A 14,790-nucleotide genomic window follows, 5' to 3' on the forward strand; every position below is an offset into this window, starting at 1 on the left:
AACTACATATACTCAGCTAGTGCAAAGCCTCATTGTTTTATGTTTATTCTCCTTGTTAAATTTTTCAAGCAGATATTTTTCCTCCTTTGGGTTTCTTCTAGATTCTCCTTTTCTGTGACTTCTCAAATATCTGAGCTCTGAAATTTACCTTGAATACTAGTTAGATTTTTCTCTTCATATTTTCACCTTTCCTCTTCTTCCCAATCACAGCAAGCGTATTCTAAACAAACTGACAACTACAGAGATCTGCCTGAAGCAACATAAATCACTCAATTTGCATTACTTTCCCATAGCCTGTCATAGACAAAATTTTGACAGCTGAACAACTAATAGATAATATCTACAGATGTTCTCAGTGGGACTTATCCACTGATGACTGAATTAGTGAATATTTAAGTTTAGCATGGAGGTTCTTTTCTTCACTTCTGCAACTCTCCAAAACCTGATAACACAGCAGAAGTTCAGGAATAGTTTTTCGAAATTGGCTCTGTCATTAATGTCAACCTCATTATATCCAAGACCTACCAGGGCAATCAGGAATATTTCGCTGATATGTGAAATAAAGCCTACTGAGTCTGTCACCCATGACTGTCTTTACCTTTCAATTGGCCACATCATTCCAGTCTCTCACTATTTATTTTATTGAGCATGAAGTCCAAAATGTTCATATTTCACATGCCTGATATTATTTACTCCTTCAGATATGTTATTGAAAAGAAGGAAAAACTTGCTACCCGCTGGGTAAAAGCTGGCAAGACATCTGGTCCAGATTGCAATTTCAGAGTGACTGATGTCATTGAAGGTACAGATGTGCAGTTTCAGGTTCGTGCAGAAAATGAAGCTGGCTGTGGTCATCCCAGTGAACCAACTGACCTCATTCATATTGAAGATCCAACAAGTAAGTAGTGTAGTAACGTACAGTATATGAGTTATGGAAACAGGGTGTTTATCTAGAACAGATATTCTGGGGGAAAAAATCAAACAATTCTTTTTGATTTCTGCAGGCCCTCCTTCACCTCCTCAGGATTTACATGTCACAGATGCAGGTCGAAAGCATATTTGTATCTCATGGAAACCACCAGAGAAGAATGGTGGAAGTCCTATTATTGGGTACAATGTTGAGATGTGTGAAGCAGGAACAGAAAAATGGATGCGAATCAATTCTCGGCCAATAAAAGATCTAAAATGCAAAGTGGAGGAAGGTGTTGTTCCAGACAAAGAATATGTGCTGAGAGTCAGAGCAGTCAATGCTGTTGGAGCTAGTGAGCCATCAGACATCTCAGAAAAAGTTGTTACCAAAGACCCAGACTGTAAGAATAGATCTCCTTTTTCAAATCTGCATAACTGATAACTGAAAAAAGACTTCACTGTATGGCAACTTTCTAATAATTTTATACTTACTTTTACAGGTAATCCAACAATTGATCTAAAAACTCACGACATTGTTGTTGTTAAAGGACAGAAATTAAGTATCCCTGTGCCCTTCAGAGCCGTTCCATCCCCAACTATAACATGGCACAAAGATGGCAAAGAGTTGAAAGCTGGTGACAGAACAACAATGAAGAGTGATTACACTTCTGCACTGCTTGAAGTCACAGACAGTGTTCATGCTGATGCTGGTGTTTATACAATCACATTGGAGAACAAGCTGGCATCAACAACTGGCTCAGTCAATGTCAAAGTCATAGGTAACTAGATTTCTTTCATTCTGTGAGAGAGATTTATGAACCCACCTGAACCCACCAACTGATGGGACAAAAGACTAGTAAAATCTCTTTTCCGTGATGTAGAGGAATCACTTCAACTCAGACGCCATGCAAATTGCTATGAATACCTTAATGTTACAAAATCCCACCAAAAAAACACGTTAACCCCAAATTGTTATGACTGCTATTTACTGGGTATGGTGGCTGCTCAAAGTCCAATTACTAAGAATATTCATCATATAAGTATAAAAAAGTCTTTTAAGAATTATGGTTTTCTTCACCTTTAAGAACATAAATTCATACATATGCTGTATGGCCAACATTTGTGTGTTGGTCTGCTTTCTGCAGAGCAAAGAAATGCAGTATAATTGTATATTTGTAATAATACATATCCCATCTATTTAGTTAATTCTTGTATTAATTAATTTTATTATTTTTATTACAGGTCCACCTGGACAGTGTAAAGACATTAAGGCAAGCGAAGTAACTAAGAATTCTTGCAAGGTAACCTGGGAACCTCCAGACTTTGATGGTGGTACTCCTATTCTGCATTATGTTCTGGAACGCAGAGAAGCTGGTCGTAGAACATATATCCCAGTTATGTCTGGTGAAAATAAACTTTCATGGCAAGTCAAAGATCTTATTCCAAACAGTGAATATTACTTCCGTGTTAAAGCTGTCAATAAAATTGGAGGAGGTGAATATCTTGAACTAAGAAACCCAATTATTGCAGAAGATCCAAAACGTAAGTTTGATACTAAGTGACCTATCAAGTTGAATTTTAATTAAAATCTTCATTTTTATTTATTTTTTTTTTTTTTTCTCATATGATCCCTTTTTTGTTACTATTCCACAGAGCCACCGGATCCTCCTGTTGACCTTGAGGTCCACAATCCAACATCAAAATCAGTAACGCTTACATGGAAACCACCTTTGTTTGATGGTGGAAGCAAGATTATGGGCTATATAATAGAAAAGCTTGCTAAGGGCAAGGAGAGGTGGGAGAGATGCAATGACTATCTAGTACCTCTGTTAACCTATCCAGTGAAAGGTCTTGAGGAGGGGAAGGAATACCAGTTTCGTGTTCGTGCTGAGAATGCTGCTGGCATCAGTGAGCCTTCTCGTATTACTCCTTTTGTGAAAGCTGTGGATCCTATTGGTATGAATTGTTTTTTTGATCATTTTTTTTTTGTAATTGCCATTCATCCTCAAACACATGGGTAGATTCTACTCTCCATTTGTCATTCTGTATTATTACAGAGGCTCCAAAAGTTTTCCTTGCTGCAAACCTGCAGTCTGGCCTTGAAGTGAAGAGAGGTGATGAGATCATACTTGAGGCACATATTTCAGGGTCACCTTATCCATCTATCACTTGGCTGAGGAATGATGAAGTTGTCAGACCAGAGGAAATCAAAAAGAGAGTAACGACATACACTAGAAAGAAGAAGGGTGAAGCTGAAGAAGAACCTTTTCAGCTTTCACTGCCAGAACGTATGAGTATTGACAACCATAAAGAAGGAGAGTCTGTGCTATCAATTCGTGACTCCATCAGAGCTGACCATGGCACATTTACAATTAAAGTGGAAAATGATCATGGTGTTGCAAAAGCCTCCTGTGAAGTCAATGTGTTAGGTGTGTAGTGAATATGCTTGTAAACAGCTACTTGTTCAGAGAGTTGTGTGACAAGTACACCAAATGAGTACTCGTCATTTTTCCTTGCTTTACTAACAGATACTCCTGGGCCTCCAATCAACTTTGTATTTGAAGATGTGAGGAAAAATTCTGTCATTTGCAAGTGGGAACCTCCTCTTGATGATGGTGGAAGTGAAATCCTGAACTATGTACTCGAAAAGAAAGACAACACAAAAGCTGAAATGGGTTGGGTCACTGTCAGTTCTACACTCAGGCAGTGTAAATTCCATGTAACAAAACTGATTGAAGGGAAAGAATATCTCTTCCGTGTATTTGCTGAAAATAGAGTTGGAGCAGGGCCACCGTGTGTTTCAAAACCACTGACAGCAAAAGACCCTTTCTGTAAGTTTCCATTTTGAAATACAGTCTTTTCAGAAAACCACTGTAAATCTGCACAGGCTCTTAGAAAATTCAACTTCATGCTTGTGAAAGTTTTCCAGAAGAAAATTGAGCAACATGATTATTGAACACCATGGAAAACCATTATTGAAATCCATGGAAATAAAGGGAAAAAGCGTTCTAATTTCAATAGTGAAGAAATAAGAATAACAGTCGCTGTCATAAAACTTTACATTTACAATGCTTAACATCTTAACCTTGATATTCTGTGTTCCATAGATTAATATTCTTACTGAAAGAGAGAACCAGTGCAAGCTTGATGGCTGATTGCAGTTAGGAATCAAAGTTACTATGAAAGAGAGTAAAATAATTAAGGATTCCTTAAAATCAGTCATTTCTCATATCTTTGTTCTATCTTAGCTCTGAATAAGACAGCAGTGATGACAAAATTATAACTTTTTTTTCAGCTCCACCAGATCCTCCTAATAAGCCTGATGTGGAAGATGTTACCAGCAACAGTATGTTGGTTAAATGGAATGAACCAAAAGACAATGGCAGCCCAATCATAGGATATTGGATTGAAAAACGTGAAATTAATAGTACTCACTGGGCTCGGGTCAACAGGAACCTTGTGAATGCCCTAGAAATTAAAGTTGAAGGACTGTTGGAAGGGTTAACCTATATCTTCAGAGTATGTGCTGAAAATGCAGCTGGCCCTGGTAAATTTAGTCCACCATCAGATCCAAAAACTGCACAGGACCCAATAAGTAAGTAGCTTACCTATGGTAAGATGGTAGCAGACTGATGACAGAATAGGATTCATAAACTTTAACTTCAATTTACATATTATTTTTTTTTATAGTGCCACCTGGCCCACCCATTCCAAGGGTTGCTGATACAAGCTCAACTTCTATAGATTTAGAATGGGAACCTCCTATGTATAATGGTGGTGGAGATATCACTGGTTACCATGTATACAAACAACTAATGGGAACAAAAGAGTGGTCACGCTGCACAGAGAAACCCATTAAGGTTCGGCAGTATACTGTTAAAGAAGTCAGAGAAGGTGCAGACTATAAACTCCGTGTCACTGCACTTAATGCAGCTGGTGAAGGACCACCTGGTGAAACGGAACCTGTAACAGTTGCAGAACCTCAAGGTATTGCAATATAATATTTTCAAGAAATGTCCAGCTCCTTAAGGTGTATATGAATCTCTGTTTTGAACTAATGAATTACCCATTTCTCTGTCTTCTGCAGAACCTCCCACTGTTGAGCTGGATGTTTCTGTCAAAGCTGGCATTCAGATCATGGCTGGGCAAACTATTAAAATTCCTGCTACTGTGACAGGGCGTCCTACTCCCACCATTGCGTGGACTGTTGAGGAGGGTGAATTAGACAAAGACAGAGTTGTTATTGAAAATGTTGGTACAAAATCGGAGTTAACTATTAAGAATGCACTGAGAAAAGACCATGGAAGATACGTAATTACTGCTACCAACAGTAGTGGTTCCAAATCTGCAGGAACAAGAGTAGAAGTATTTGGTGAGAAAAATATTTTCTGAAATCAACTAAGCATTTCTTTTGGTAAAATAATCTTTACACTTTATCCTACTTGTTTGATTTTTATTTTCAGATGTTCCTGGGCCAGTCCTTGACCTAAAGCCAGTGGTCACAAACAGAAAGATGTGTTTGCTTAACTGGTCTGATCCTGAAGATGATGGAGGAAGCGATATCATCGGCTTTATTGTTGAACGGAAGGATGCCAAAATGCATACATGGAGACTAGCTATAGACACAGAAAGATCTAAATGCGATATTACAGGTCTAGTTGAAGGGCAGGAATATAAATTCCGTGTAAGTGCCAAGAACAAGTTTGGTACTGGTCCACCTGTTGAAATAGGACCCATTCTTGCAGTTGATCCATTAGGTAAGATAATTAATTATGCTTTTGTTGTTGTTTTTACATAATTTAAATCTCTAGGGATACAGGTTAATAAAACAATAATGCTGTGTGGATTGCTTTCTGTACAGTTATAGTGTTATTTTCTTTCTCACTACCTGGATAAGACATCTACCTTTACAGACCATTTACTTAACTCAGATCTGTAAAACAGTTCTGTAAAATTACTATGTCTTTTTATGTAGTGAAATACCAGTGTCTACTGAAGTGCTGCTTGTTGCCTTTTTATCCGTATACATTAGAAACTTTCTAGTATCCATAACCATATGCAGATATTTTGCATATGAAAGATGCAGATTTAAAAAGCCAGAGCTATTGTAGCTACTGTATTCATATAATTTAAAATTATTTAATATTGTCAATGTTTTTTCCATATGATTTATCTGTGTTAATAGGTCCTCCAACAGCACCTGAGAGGTTCATGTATACAGAGAGGACAAAGTCAACCATTACACTTGATTGGAAGCCTCCACGTAGCGATGGTGGTAGTCCTATCTTGGGATACATTGTTGAGAAGAGGAGACATGATGCAAAAGACTATGAAAGAGTTAACACAAGGCTCTGTCCTACCACATCACTTCTTGTTGAAAAACTTGATGAGCTCCATATGTATGAGTTTCGTGTCAAAGCTGTTAATGCCATTGGAGAGAGTGAACCATCATTGCCTCTCAATGTAGTTATACAGGATGATGAAGGTATACCTGCTTTAAAAAGATCTATACAAATATCTCCAAAAACTGCAATACATTTTCTGTTTCATCTCAATCTTCTCTGTCCCTTTGTGTGTGTGTGTGTTTGTGCTTTTCAGTGCCTCCAACTGTAACATTACGCTTGTCTGTGAGAGGAGATACTATCAAAGTGAAGGCAGGAGAACCAGTTAATATTCCTGCTGATGTGACAGGACTGCCAATGCCAAAGATTGAATGGGACAAGAACGAAGTTTTAATTGACCAAACATCCAGTGCACTTAAGATAACCAAGGAAGAAGTATCTAGAAGTGAGGCAAAAACTGAACTTATCCTGCCTGCAGCAGTGAGAGATGATAAAGGCACTTACACTGTGCGAGCTTCCAATCGTCTTGGTACTGCATTTCGCAATGTGCATGTTGAAGTGTATGGTAAGGATATGACATTTAAATAAAATGACAGCTAATAAAATGTTTTTATCTTTTTCTTAATGTAATTCTGTGTTCTTTTGCTTTAATGCAGATCGTCCTTCTCCACCAAGAAACCTTGCTGTTTCTGATATTAAAGCAGAATCATGCTATTTAACATGGGATGCACCTCTCGATAATGGTGGTAGTGAAATTACCCATTACATTATTGAGAAACGTGATGCTAGTAGAAAGAAATCTGAGTGGGAAGAAGTCTCCAAAAGTGCTGTTGAGAGAAGATTTGGGGTAATTTATAAAATATTTTTATTATGTACGTCAGTTTGCTTTAAAAAATGACAATGATTCACACTAAATGAAAACTGCTACTTGCATAGATACCTGTGTTAGAGTCCATAATTACTGGATGCATGTTGCCCATCTATGTGGATGTATTTTCTTCACGTGACAAAACAAAATAAGTTGTTCCTTTTTGCTGTTTAATCTTAGCTGAGTTTGGATGACATCTTCTTTTCAGTTTTTCAGTCTTACTTGCAGCTTTACCAAATGCAAAGAGAAACCTGGTGATGTTTTTGTTTATATTTGGTCCTATGAACGCGAATAAAAATATACCCAGGGCATGGCATGCAGCTACATAGCTACATATGCAAAAGTATATCAATAGTATTACCAAAACCCCTAAATAACTACAAATAAACTTATTCTGAATATAGACACACATTGACTGAAATCTTATTTTTCAGGTGTGGAATCTTGCAACAAATGAAAAGTATCAATTTAGAGTCCGGGCTGTAAACAAATATGGAATAAGTGATGAATGCCTCTCAGAAAAAGTTGTTATTAAGGATCCCTACGGCCTTCCTGGACCTCCCGGAAAGCCAAAAATTTTAGATCGCACTAGATCATCAATGCTGGTGACATGGGAGCCTCCTTTGGACAACGGTGGCAGCCCAATAACTGGTTATTGGCTGGAAAAGAGAGAGGTGGGAGGTGTTTACTGGTCACGTGTTAACAGGGCTCCAGTAACAAAACCATCAGTAAAAGGTCTAGAGTACAACGTGCTTCGTTTGGCTGAAGGTGTGGAATACCAGTTCAGAGTTATGGCCGAAAACCTTGCTGGAATTGGCCCTCCCAGTGAACCATCAGATCCTGCTTTAGCAGCAGATCCCATATGTAAGTCTATAATTTGTATGTCTACTTTTAACAACTGTATCACACTAGAACCACAATGTACTAAATGTTGAATTTAGTGCAGTTAATCAAATGCATTGTTTTCCTTAAACCAAAAAGATGTTGTTGATGCAAAATAGTTGCCTATTTTGCTGTTTTTCACTTTTTTAAAGATAATTAGCTAATTTTACTTTCTTACATGTCTTTTATGTACATTAAACTGTGATTATATCAGTGCAAATATTGCCAAATATACCTGAATTCAGAATCAGATTTTTACATAATTATTTTCCTTTGTTGTTAGAGTTCAACATTTGTGCCTTTTATCTTAAATATTCTTCAATAATGTATGTAACGTATGTAATTACTAATTATTACACAGTGTACAGAATTATACACTTTACATATGACTGGGGAAAAAAAAAAAAAAAAAAAAAGGTGCTTGCATTCTGCTAGAAACTATTCAGGAATACATAGGTAAACACTAACTCTCAGGTAACTTTTGCTTGCTTGCTCTTGTTTTACAAGTTGTGCCTGGTCCACCATCTTGCCCTGAGGTCAAAGACAAAACCAAATCATCTGTGGCTCTAGCATGGAAGCCTCCACAGAAGGATGGTGGCAGCCCAATAAAAGGATATATTGTTGAAATGCAAGATGAAGGTAGTACTGATTGGAAAAAGGTGAACGAAGGAGACAAACTCTTCCCCACTTGTGAATGTGTTATTCCCAATTTGAAAGAGCTCAGAAAATACCGATTTAGGGTGAAAGCTGTAAATGCTGCTGGAGAATCAGAACCAAGTCCTGCAACATCTGAAATACCTGTCCAAGATATTCTTGGTAAGTGTTTGGGGAATTATTTTAGGTATTTATGAAAAAATGTCACCTACTGCTGAGAATTGTTGAGTGGGATGCCAATCAAGCAGAGTCAAAACCAATCAAATAATTATGCAAGAGTGTAATACAAGACTGACATTTTGGAAAGTGTCATGATGGTCCTTATGAGAGTATGATACATTAGAACACAGATGAGCACCAGCAGCTATGTTACAGAAATACTTTGTATTTTATGAAGAAATTACTACCCAGAAAAAATGCTTTCTTTATATACTTCCCAGCTTTTTGCACTCAGCTTTTTCACATAAACATGCATTCTGCATGTGTGACTATGAGTTTAGACAAGTGCTGACAGAAATTTACTCAGTAGCTCTGAAAATTTATGTACTAAAATATTTTTGCAGAGGAGCCAGAAATCTTCCTTGATATTGGAGCACAGGATTTTCTCTCTTGTCGTGCTGGCACAACAATTAAAATCCCAGCTGTTATCAAGGGTCGCCCAATTCCAAAATCATTTTGGGAGTTTGAAGGAAAAGCAAAGACAACAGCAAAGGTTAGTAAAAGAAAAAACTTTCTTCTTCATCTATTGCTAGACATGTAAGTATATCCCCTTCATATTTGCTTTTTGCCTTTATTTATAGGAGGGAGGTCATAATGTACCTGAAGAAGCTCAGGTAAAGTAAATGATTTTTGTAACTTCAGTATTGCAACATCTTTCAAATGTAAATATTTAAAGTTGGTCTATAACTTCTCTTTCTTTCTGTGATGCATAGGTGGAAGCAACTGATACACGTTCAGTGATTATCATTCCTGAGTGCAACAGAAGTCATTCTGGACGATACAGTATTACAGCAAAAAACAAAGCGGGACAAAAAACTGCACATATCAGAGTCAATGTGCTTGGTATGGTTCACACACACTGAAATGTTCAGATTGTAGGTTTTAGATTTTTGGTGTTTTTTTTTTTTTTTTCTACGTAGTTATGTGACATTGTTTCTATTGTGCTTTTACTTTAACAGATGTCCCAGGTCCACCCAAAGACCTAAAAGTAAGTGATATCACAAGAGGTAGTTGCAAACTCTCATGGAAGATGCCAGACGATGATGGTGGAGATAGAATCAGAGGATATGTTATAGAAAAAAGAACTATTGATGGAAAAGCCTGGACAAAAGTCAATGCAAACTGTGGAAGCACTTCCTTTGTTGTACCTGATCTCATAGCCGGCCAAGAATATTTCTTCCGGGTACGTGCAGAAAACCGTTTTGGTGTTGGCCCTCCTGCAGAAACTATTCAACGGACCACAGCCAGGGATCCAATTCGTAAGTTAAATCAAGGTGAATAGAACTCTTTGAAACCAAATGGTACTGTACAGTGTATTTATTCACATTTCTGTTTCCTTTGTGAAGATCCTCCTGATCCACCTATTAAATTAAAGATTGGCCTTGTAACCAAGAACACAGTGAGCTTGACATGGAAGCCACCAAAGAATGATGGTGGAGCTCCTGTTACTCATTATAATGTTGAATGTCTGCGCTGGGATCGTACTGGAGAAGTAAAAGAGACTTGGAAACAATGCAACAGACGTGATGTAGAGGAAACAAAGTTTACTGTTGAGGATCTTGTAGAAGGTGGAGAATATGAATTCAGAGTCAAGGCTGTAAATATAGCAGGTCCTAGTAGGCCGTCAGCCACTGTTGGCCCTCTCATTGTCAAAGACCAGACATGTAAGTAGTAGCTAATACCAGTAAATACTGATTCCACTCTACAGTTGTGAAGCATTTTTGTATGTTAATTTTTTCCAACATTTTATCATAGGCCCACCATCTATTGAACTCAAAGAATTTATGGAGGTTGAAGAAGGAACAGATGTTAACATTGTGGCTAAGATAAAGGGTGTACCCTTCCCCACATTAACATGGCTAAAAGCTTCTACAAAGAAGCCAGATGACAAAACACCGGTGCTGTATGACCAACATGTCAACAAGATTGTTGGTGAAGATTCTTGCACTTTATTGATTCAACAATCTCGCAGAAGTGATACAGGCTTATATACTATAACAGCTGTAAATAATCTAGGAACTGCTTCAAAAGAGATGAGACTAAATGTTCTAGGTAGATATCAAGAACTCTTATATGTTACACAAATTGATAACATTCATGTGATGCTTTATTTGAATCACATTTGACATTAATTCTTCTTTATAAAAATTCATCTTTTAGGTCGTCCTGGACCTCCAGTGGGACCTATTAAATTTGAATCCATTTTGGCTGACAAAATGACAATATCTTGGCTTCCACCATTAGATGACGGTGGTTCTAAGATTACAAATTATGTTATTGAGAAAAAAGAAGCAAATAGGAGGACATGGGTACCGGTTACCAATGAGCCTAAGGAATGCTTATTCACTATTCCCAAGTTGATGGAAGGCCATGAATACGTGTTCCGCATTATGGCACAAAATAAATATGGTATTGGAGAACCTTTGGATAGTGAACCAGAAACAGCAAGAAACCTTTTCAGTAAGTAGGAATTTCAAATTATGTCAGTTGTCTTCATACACTGGTCTGTGTGCAGCATCTGCAAAATACTACTACTACTACTTCTCTCTCTTCACTTAAATAAATTTTCTAGAGAAGATTAAAGAGGTTTATCATTAGTATTTGGTTCTTAAAAGCATGTGTAATATTGGAAAAACACTTTTTTTCCTCTTTCTATAAATTAAAATGATTTCCATTTTTTTTAAGGTGTAAACATACAAATAAGGTTTTATCTTAAAGACTTAGGTCAGATTCTGTTGTATTTGAGATATTATTGATCTTATAGATTGAAAAATTTCCTCCTTGAATATTGAAAGAGAAACTAAGTAGCTCTGATGTAAAAGGAATGTTAGACTGACAAGAGAAATCAATTTTTAAAACATTCAAGATTAGGCCAGACATTGAAACAAGGTACTGGTCAAGGAAGACAAGGAAAACTCATTCTTCACTATTGTTATTAGAAAGAAAGATACTTTTTCACAGAAGTGTACATACATGAAAAGGGATGGGAAGATGAATAAAGGAAGGCATCTTGTGCAGATGAGTAACTACTTAATGCAATTACTACCATGTGACTGCACAATTGTTTTGTACCTCAGATGTCTTCATTCTCCTGTAGTATTTTTTTCTAAGCTATGTATACTTTTTTTTTCCCCCAGCTGTTCCTGGACCATGTGAGAAGCCAACAGTTAGCAGTATAACACGTGACTCCATGACTGTAAACTGGGAAGAACCAGAACATGATGGTGGCTCACCTATTACTGGTTACTGGTTGGAGCGCAAAGAGACTACTGGAAAGAGATGGACAAGGGTTAACCGTGATCCAATCAAGCCTATGACACTGGGTGTTTCATACAAAGTTACGGGTCTCATTGAAGGCTCTGAATATCAATTCCGTGTATCAGCTATTAACGCAGCTGGTGTTGGTCCACCAAGCATGCCATCTGATCCAGCAATTGCTAGAGATCCAATTGGTAAAGTTTTTAGGTTCCTATTTTTGAATTTGAAAATAATAAAATGAGAACATATAGTATATTGTTATGCTCTAACTGTGTAATGATATCTTTCAGCCCCACCTGGCCCTCCTATCCCAAAAGTTACTGACTGGACAAAATCTTCTGTAGACTTGGAATGGACACCACCATTAAAGGATGGTGGCTCTAGGATCACTGGCTACATTGTTGAGTTTAAAGAGGAAGGAAAGGAAGAATGGGAAAGGGTAGGTGGAAAAATATTACAGAATCTGAATTTCCTCTCTCAGTGTGTTTATCAAATGAAATCCCTCCATAAAATAAATTTTCACAAATTTTCATTATGCAAGTTATTTTCTAAAACTTCATATTTTTGCACCATAATTATTTTCATATGTTTAAAATATAAGACCAAATAAGTGCCATTGTAGTTTCCTAAACTTAGATTTTAATTCTGTATTTAAAGATGTGACAAAATAGGTAGGTAATCTGTGATTTGTTTTTAAATTCCGTGTTTAAATATTTGACAAAGGTATGTAATCTTTGATAAAAACAAACCAAAAACAAAACAATACAAAAAAAAAAAAAAAAAAAAAAAAGAAGAAGAAAAAAACAAGTTATCACTGGCTTAATCTGTGCCCAGTTATTTATAACTACTATGTCCATACATTTTCGTACTTCTTTGAGCAATGCATTTCTGACAACTTAAGTAATGGCCATTTTTTTGTATCTCCATAGACAGTGCTGCATTTAAAGTAATACCTAAATTTTCTACACTGTGTCCTTGAAAACAGGCTTCATATTGGGGTTTATAAAAGAACAAATAATTCCCTTTTTCCACCATAGTCACTTAGATAAAATTATTTGACAAATAATTCTTCTGAGACTACAGACTATTGTAATTTCCGTAACCTTCTTGTTTGTTAAAAGTACCAAAAGTGTCAGTTTTCAGAACAATAGTTTGTATGTCCTGTATTTCTTTGCAGTTTCTGAAGACTTACATATGAGCTACATCACTGTATGCTTAATACTGTCTTGTGCTTATAAATGAAAAAAAAAATCTCATCTGTTTCAAACATCACAAAGAATTTGATGATACTTTGATGATGGCTGATTTTATAATATTTCTTCCAGGTAAAAGATAAAGAAGTTAGAGGAACCAAGTTTGTTGTGGCAGGATTAAAAGAAGGATGTTTTTACAAATTTAGAGTTAGGGCAGTGAATGCTGCTGGCATTGGAGAGCCTGGAGAAGTTACAGACGTTATTGAAATGAAGGACAGAATTGGTATTACATTTACATTTTTATCATTTACATTTACATTTTTAGTTACATTTTCTCAAAATGAGAATAAAAAACACTGATATTTTTTCTTGCCTCCCGCAGTGGCTCCTGATATTAATTTGGATGCAAGTGTCAGGGACAGAATTGTTGTTCATGCTGGAGGTGTAATTCGGATTATAGCTTATGTCTCAGGAAAACCAGCCCCAACAGTGACTTGGAGCAGAGATGACCAAGCTTTACCTGAAGAAGCTAAAATTGAAGAAACAGCTATTAGTTCTTCTTTAGTCATCAAGAATTGCAAAAGGAGCCATCAGGGTGTATACACTCTTCTGGCTAAAAATGCAGGTGGTGAGCGGAAGAAGACCATTATTGTTGATGTGCTAGGTAAAGAGCAATTCCACTTCTTGTGAACAAGTTAAATTTCATAACATTCAGTATGTATACTTAAATACTTCATTTCTTCTTTGCTTTCAGATGTGCCAGGCCCTGTTGGCATGCCATTCCTTACTGAGAACCTAACCAATGATTCTTGTAAATTGACATGGTTTACTCCAGAAGATGACGGTGGTTCTCCTATTACCAACTATATAATTGAAAAACGTGAATCTGACCATAGAGCTTGGACTCCTGTAAGCTATACAGTTACAAGACAGAATGCTACTGTTCAGGGGCTGACTGAAGGGAAAGCCTACTTTTTCCGAATTGCAGCTGAGAATATAATTGGCATGGGTCCATTCACGGAGACAACAAAAGAGATTGTCATTAGAGATCCAATAAGTAAGTACATTTGACAGTATAGATTATTGTCATATGAGACAAATCTGCAGAAAAAAAATGTATTTAACGTATCTTTATATTTGTTCACAGCTGTTCCTGACCGTCCAGAAGACCTGGAGGTAAAAGCAGTTACCAAGAACTCTGTTACATTAACTTGGAACCCTCCAAAATATAATGGAGGATCAGATATCACCATGTATGTTTTAGAGAGTCGTCTCATTGGAAAAGAGAAATTCCACAAAGTTACAAAAGAGAAAATGCTTGATAGGAAATATACTATAGAAGGCTTAAAAGAGGGTGACACCTATGAATATCGTGTGAGTGCTTGCAATATTGTGGGGCAAGGCAAGCCATCATTTTGCACAAAACCAATCACATGCAAAGATGAAATCGGTATGTATATTTCCA

The 14,790-nt window shown here is 36.8% G+C and overlaps 1 protein-coding gene across 1 annotated transcript in view; it reads left to right on the forward strand.

Moving 5' to 3' along the window:
• Window positions 1-14,790, forward strand: part of LOC309879566 (titin-like) — a 246,514-nt gene that overhangs the window by 168,538 nt on the left and 63,186 nt on the right. Inside the window, exons 203-231 of the mRNA XM_082763383.1 lie at window positions 702-898; window positions 1,005-1,310; window positions 1,410-1,688; window positions 2,152-2,451; window positions 2,563-2,865; window positions 2,967-3,338; window positions 3,438-3,740; window positions 4,205-4,504; window positions 4,600-4,896; window positions 4,997-5,281; window positions 5,373-5,666; window positions 6,095-6,394; window positions 6,508-6,816; window positions 6,908-7,098; window positions 7,554-7,983; window positions 8,509-8,817; window positions 9,219-9,367; window positions 9,456-9,488; window positions 9,588-9,717; window positions 9,834-10,133; window positions 10,221-10,538; window positions 10,630-10,926; window positions 11,035-11,334; window positions 12,012-12,326; window positions 12,423-12,571; window positions 13,458-13,608; window positions 13,708-13,989; window positions 14,080-14,382; window positions 14,473-14,775. Coding sequence (XP_082619509.1) covers window positions 702-898; window positions 1,005-1,310; window positions 1,410-1,688; window positions 2,152-2,451; window positions 2,563-2,865; window positions 2,967-3,338; window positions 3,438-3,740; window positions 4,205-4,504; window positions 4,600-4,896; window positions 4,997-5,281; window positions 5,373-5,666; window positions 6,095-6,394; window positions 6,508-6,816; window positions 6,908-7,098; window positions 7,554-7,983; window positions 8,509-8,817; window positions 9,219-9,367; window positions 9,456-9,488; window positions 9,588-9,717; window positions 9,834-10,133; window positions 10,221-10,538; window positions 10,630-10,926; window positions 11,035-11,334; window positions 12,012-12,326; window positions 12,423-12,571; window positions 13,458-13,608; window positions 13,708-13,989; window positions 14,080-14,382; window positions 14,473-14,775 — 7,805 coding nt within the window. The remainder of the gene's footprint in view (window positions 1-701; window positions 899-1,004; window positions 1,311-1,409; window positions 1,689-2,151; window positions 2,452-2,562; window positions 2,866-2,966; window positions 3,339-3,437; window positions 3,741-4,204; window positions 4,505-4,599; window positions 4,897-4,996; window positions 5,282-5,372; window positions 5,667-6,094; window positions 6,395-6,507; window positions 6,817-6,907; window positions 7,099-7,553; window positions 7,984-8,508; window positions 8,818-9,218; window positions 9,368-9,455; window positions 9,489-9,587; window positions 9,718-9,833; window positions 10,134-10,220; window positions 10,539-10,629; window positions 10,927-11,034; window positions 11,335-12,011; window positions 12,327-12,422; window positions 12,572-13,457; window positions 13,609-13,707; window positions 13,990-14,079; window positions 14,383-14,472; window positions 14,776-14,790) is intronic.

This window comes from Aythya marila (assembly GCF_965140915.1).
Source record: "Aythya marila genome assembly, chromosome: 6".
NCBI classification, from domain to species: domain Eukaryota; kingdom Metazoa; phylum Chordata; class Aves; order Anseriformes; family Anatidae; genus Aythya; species Aythya marila.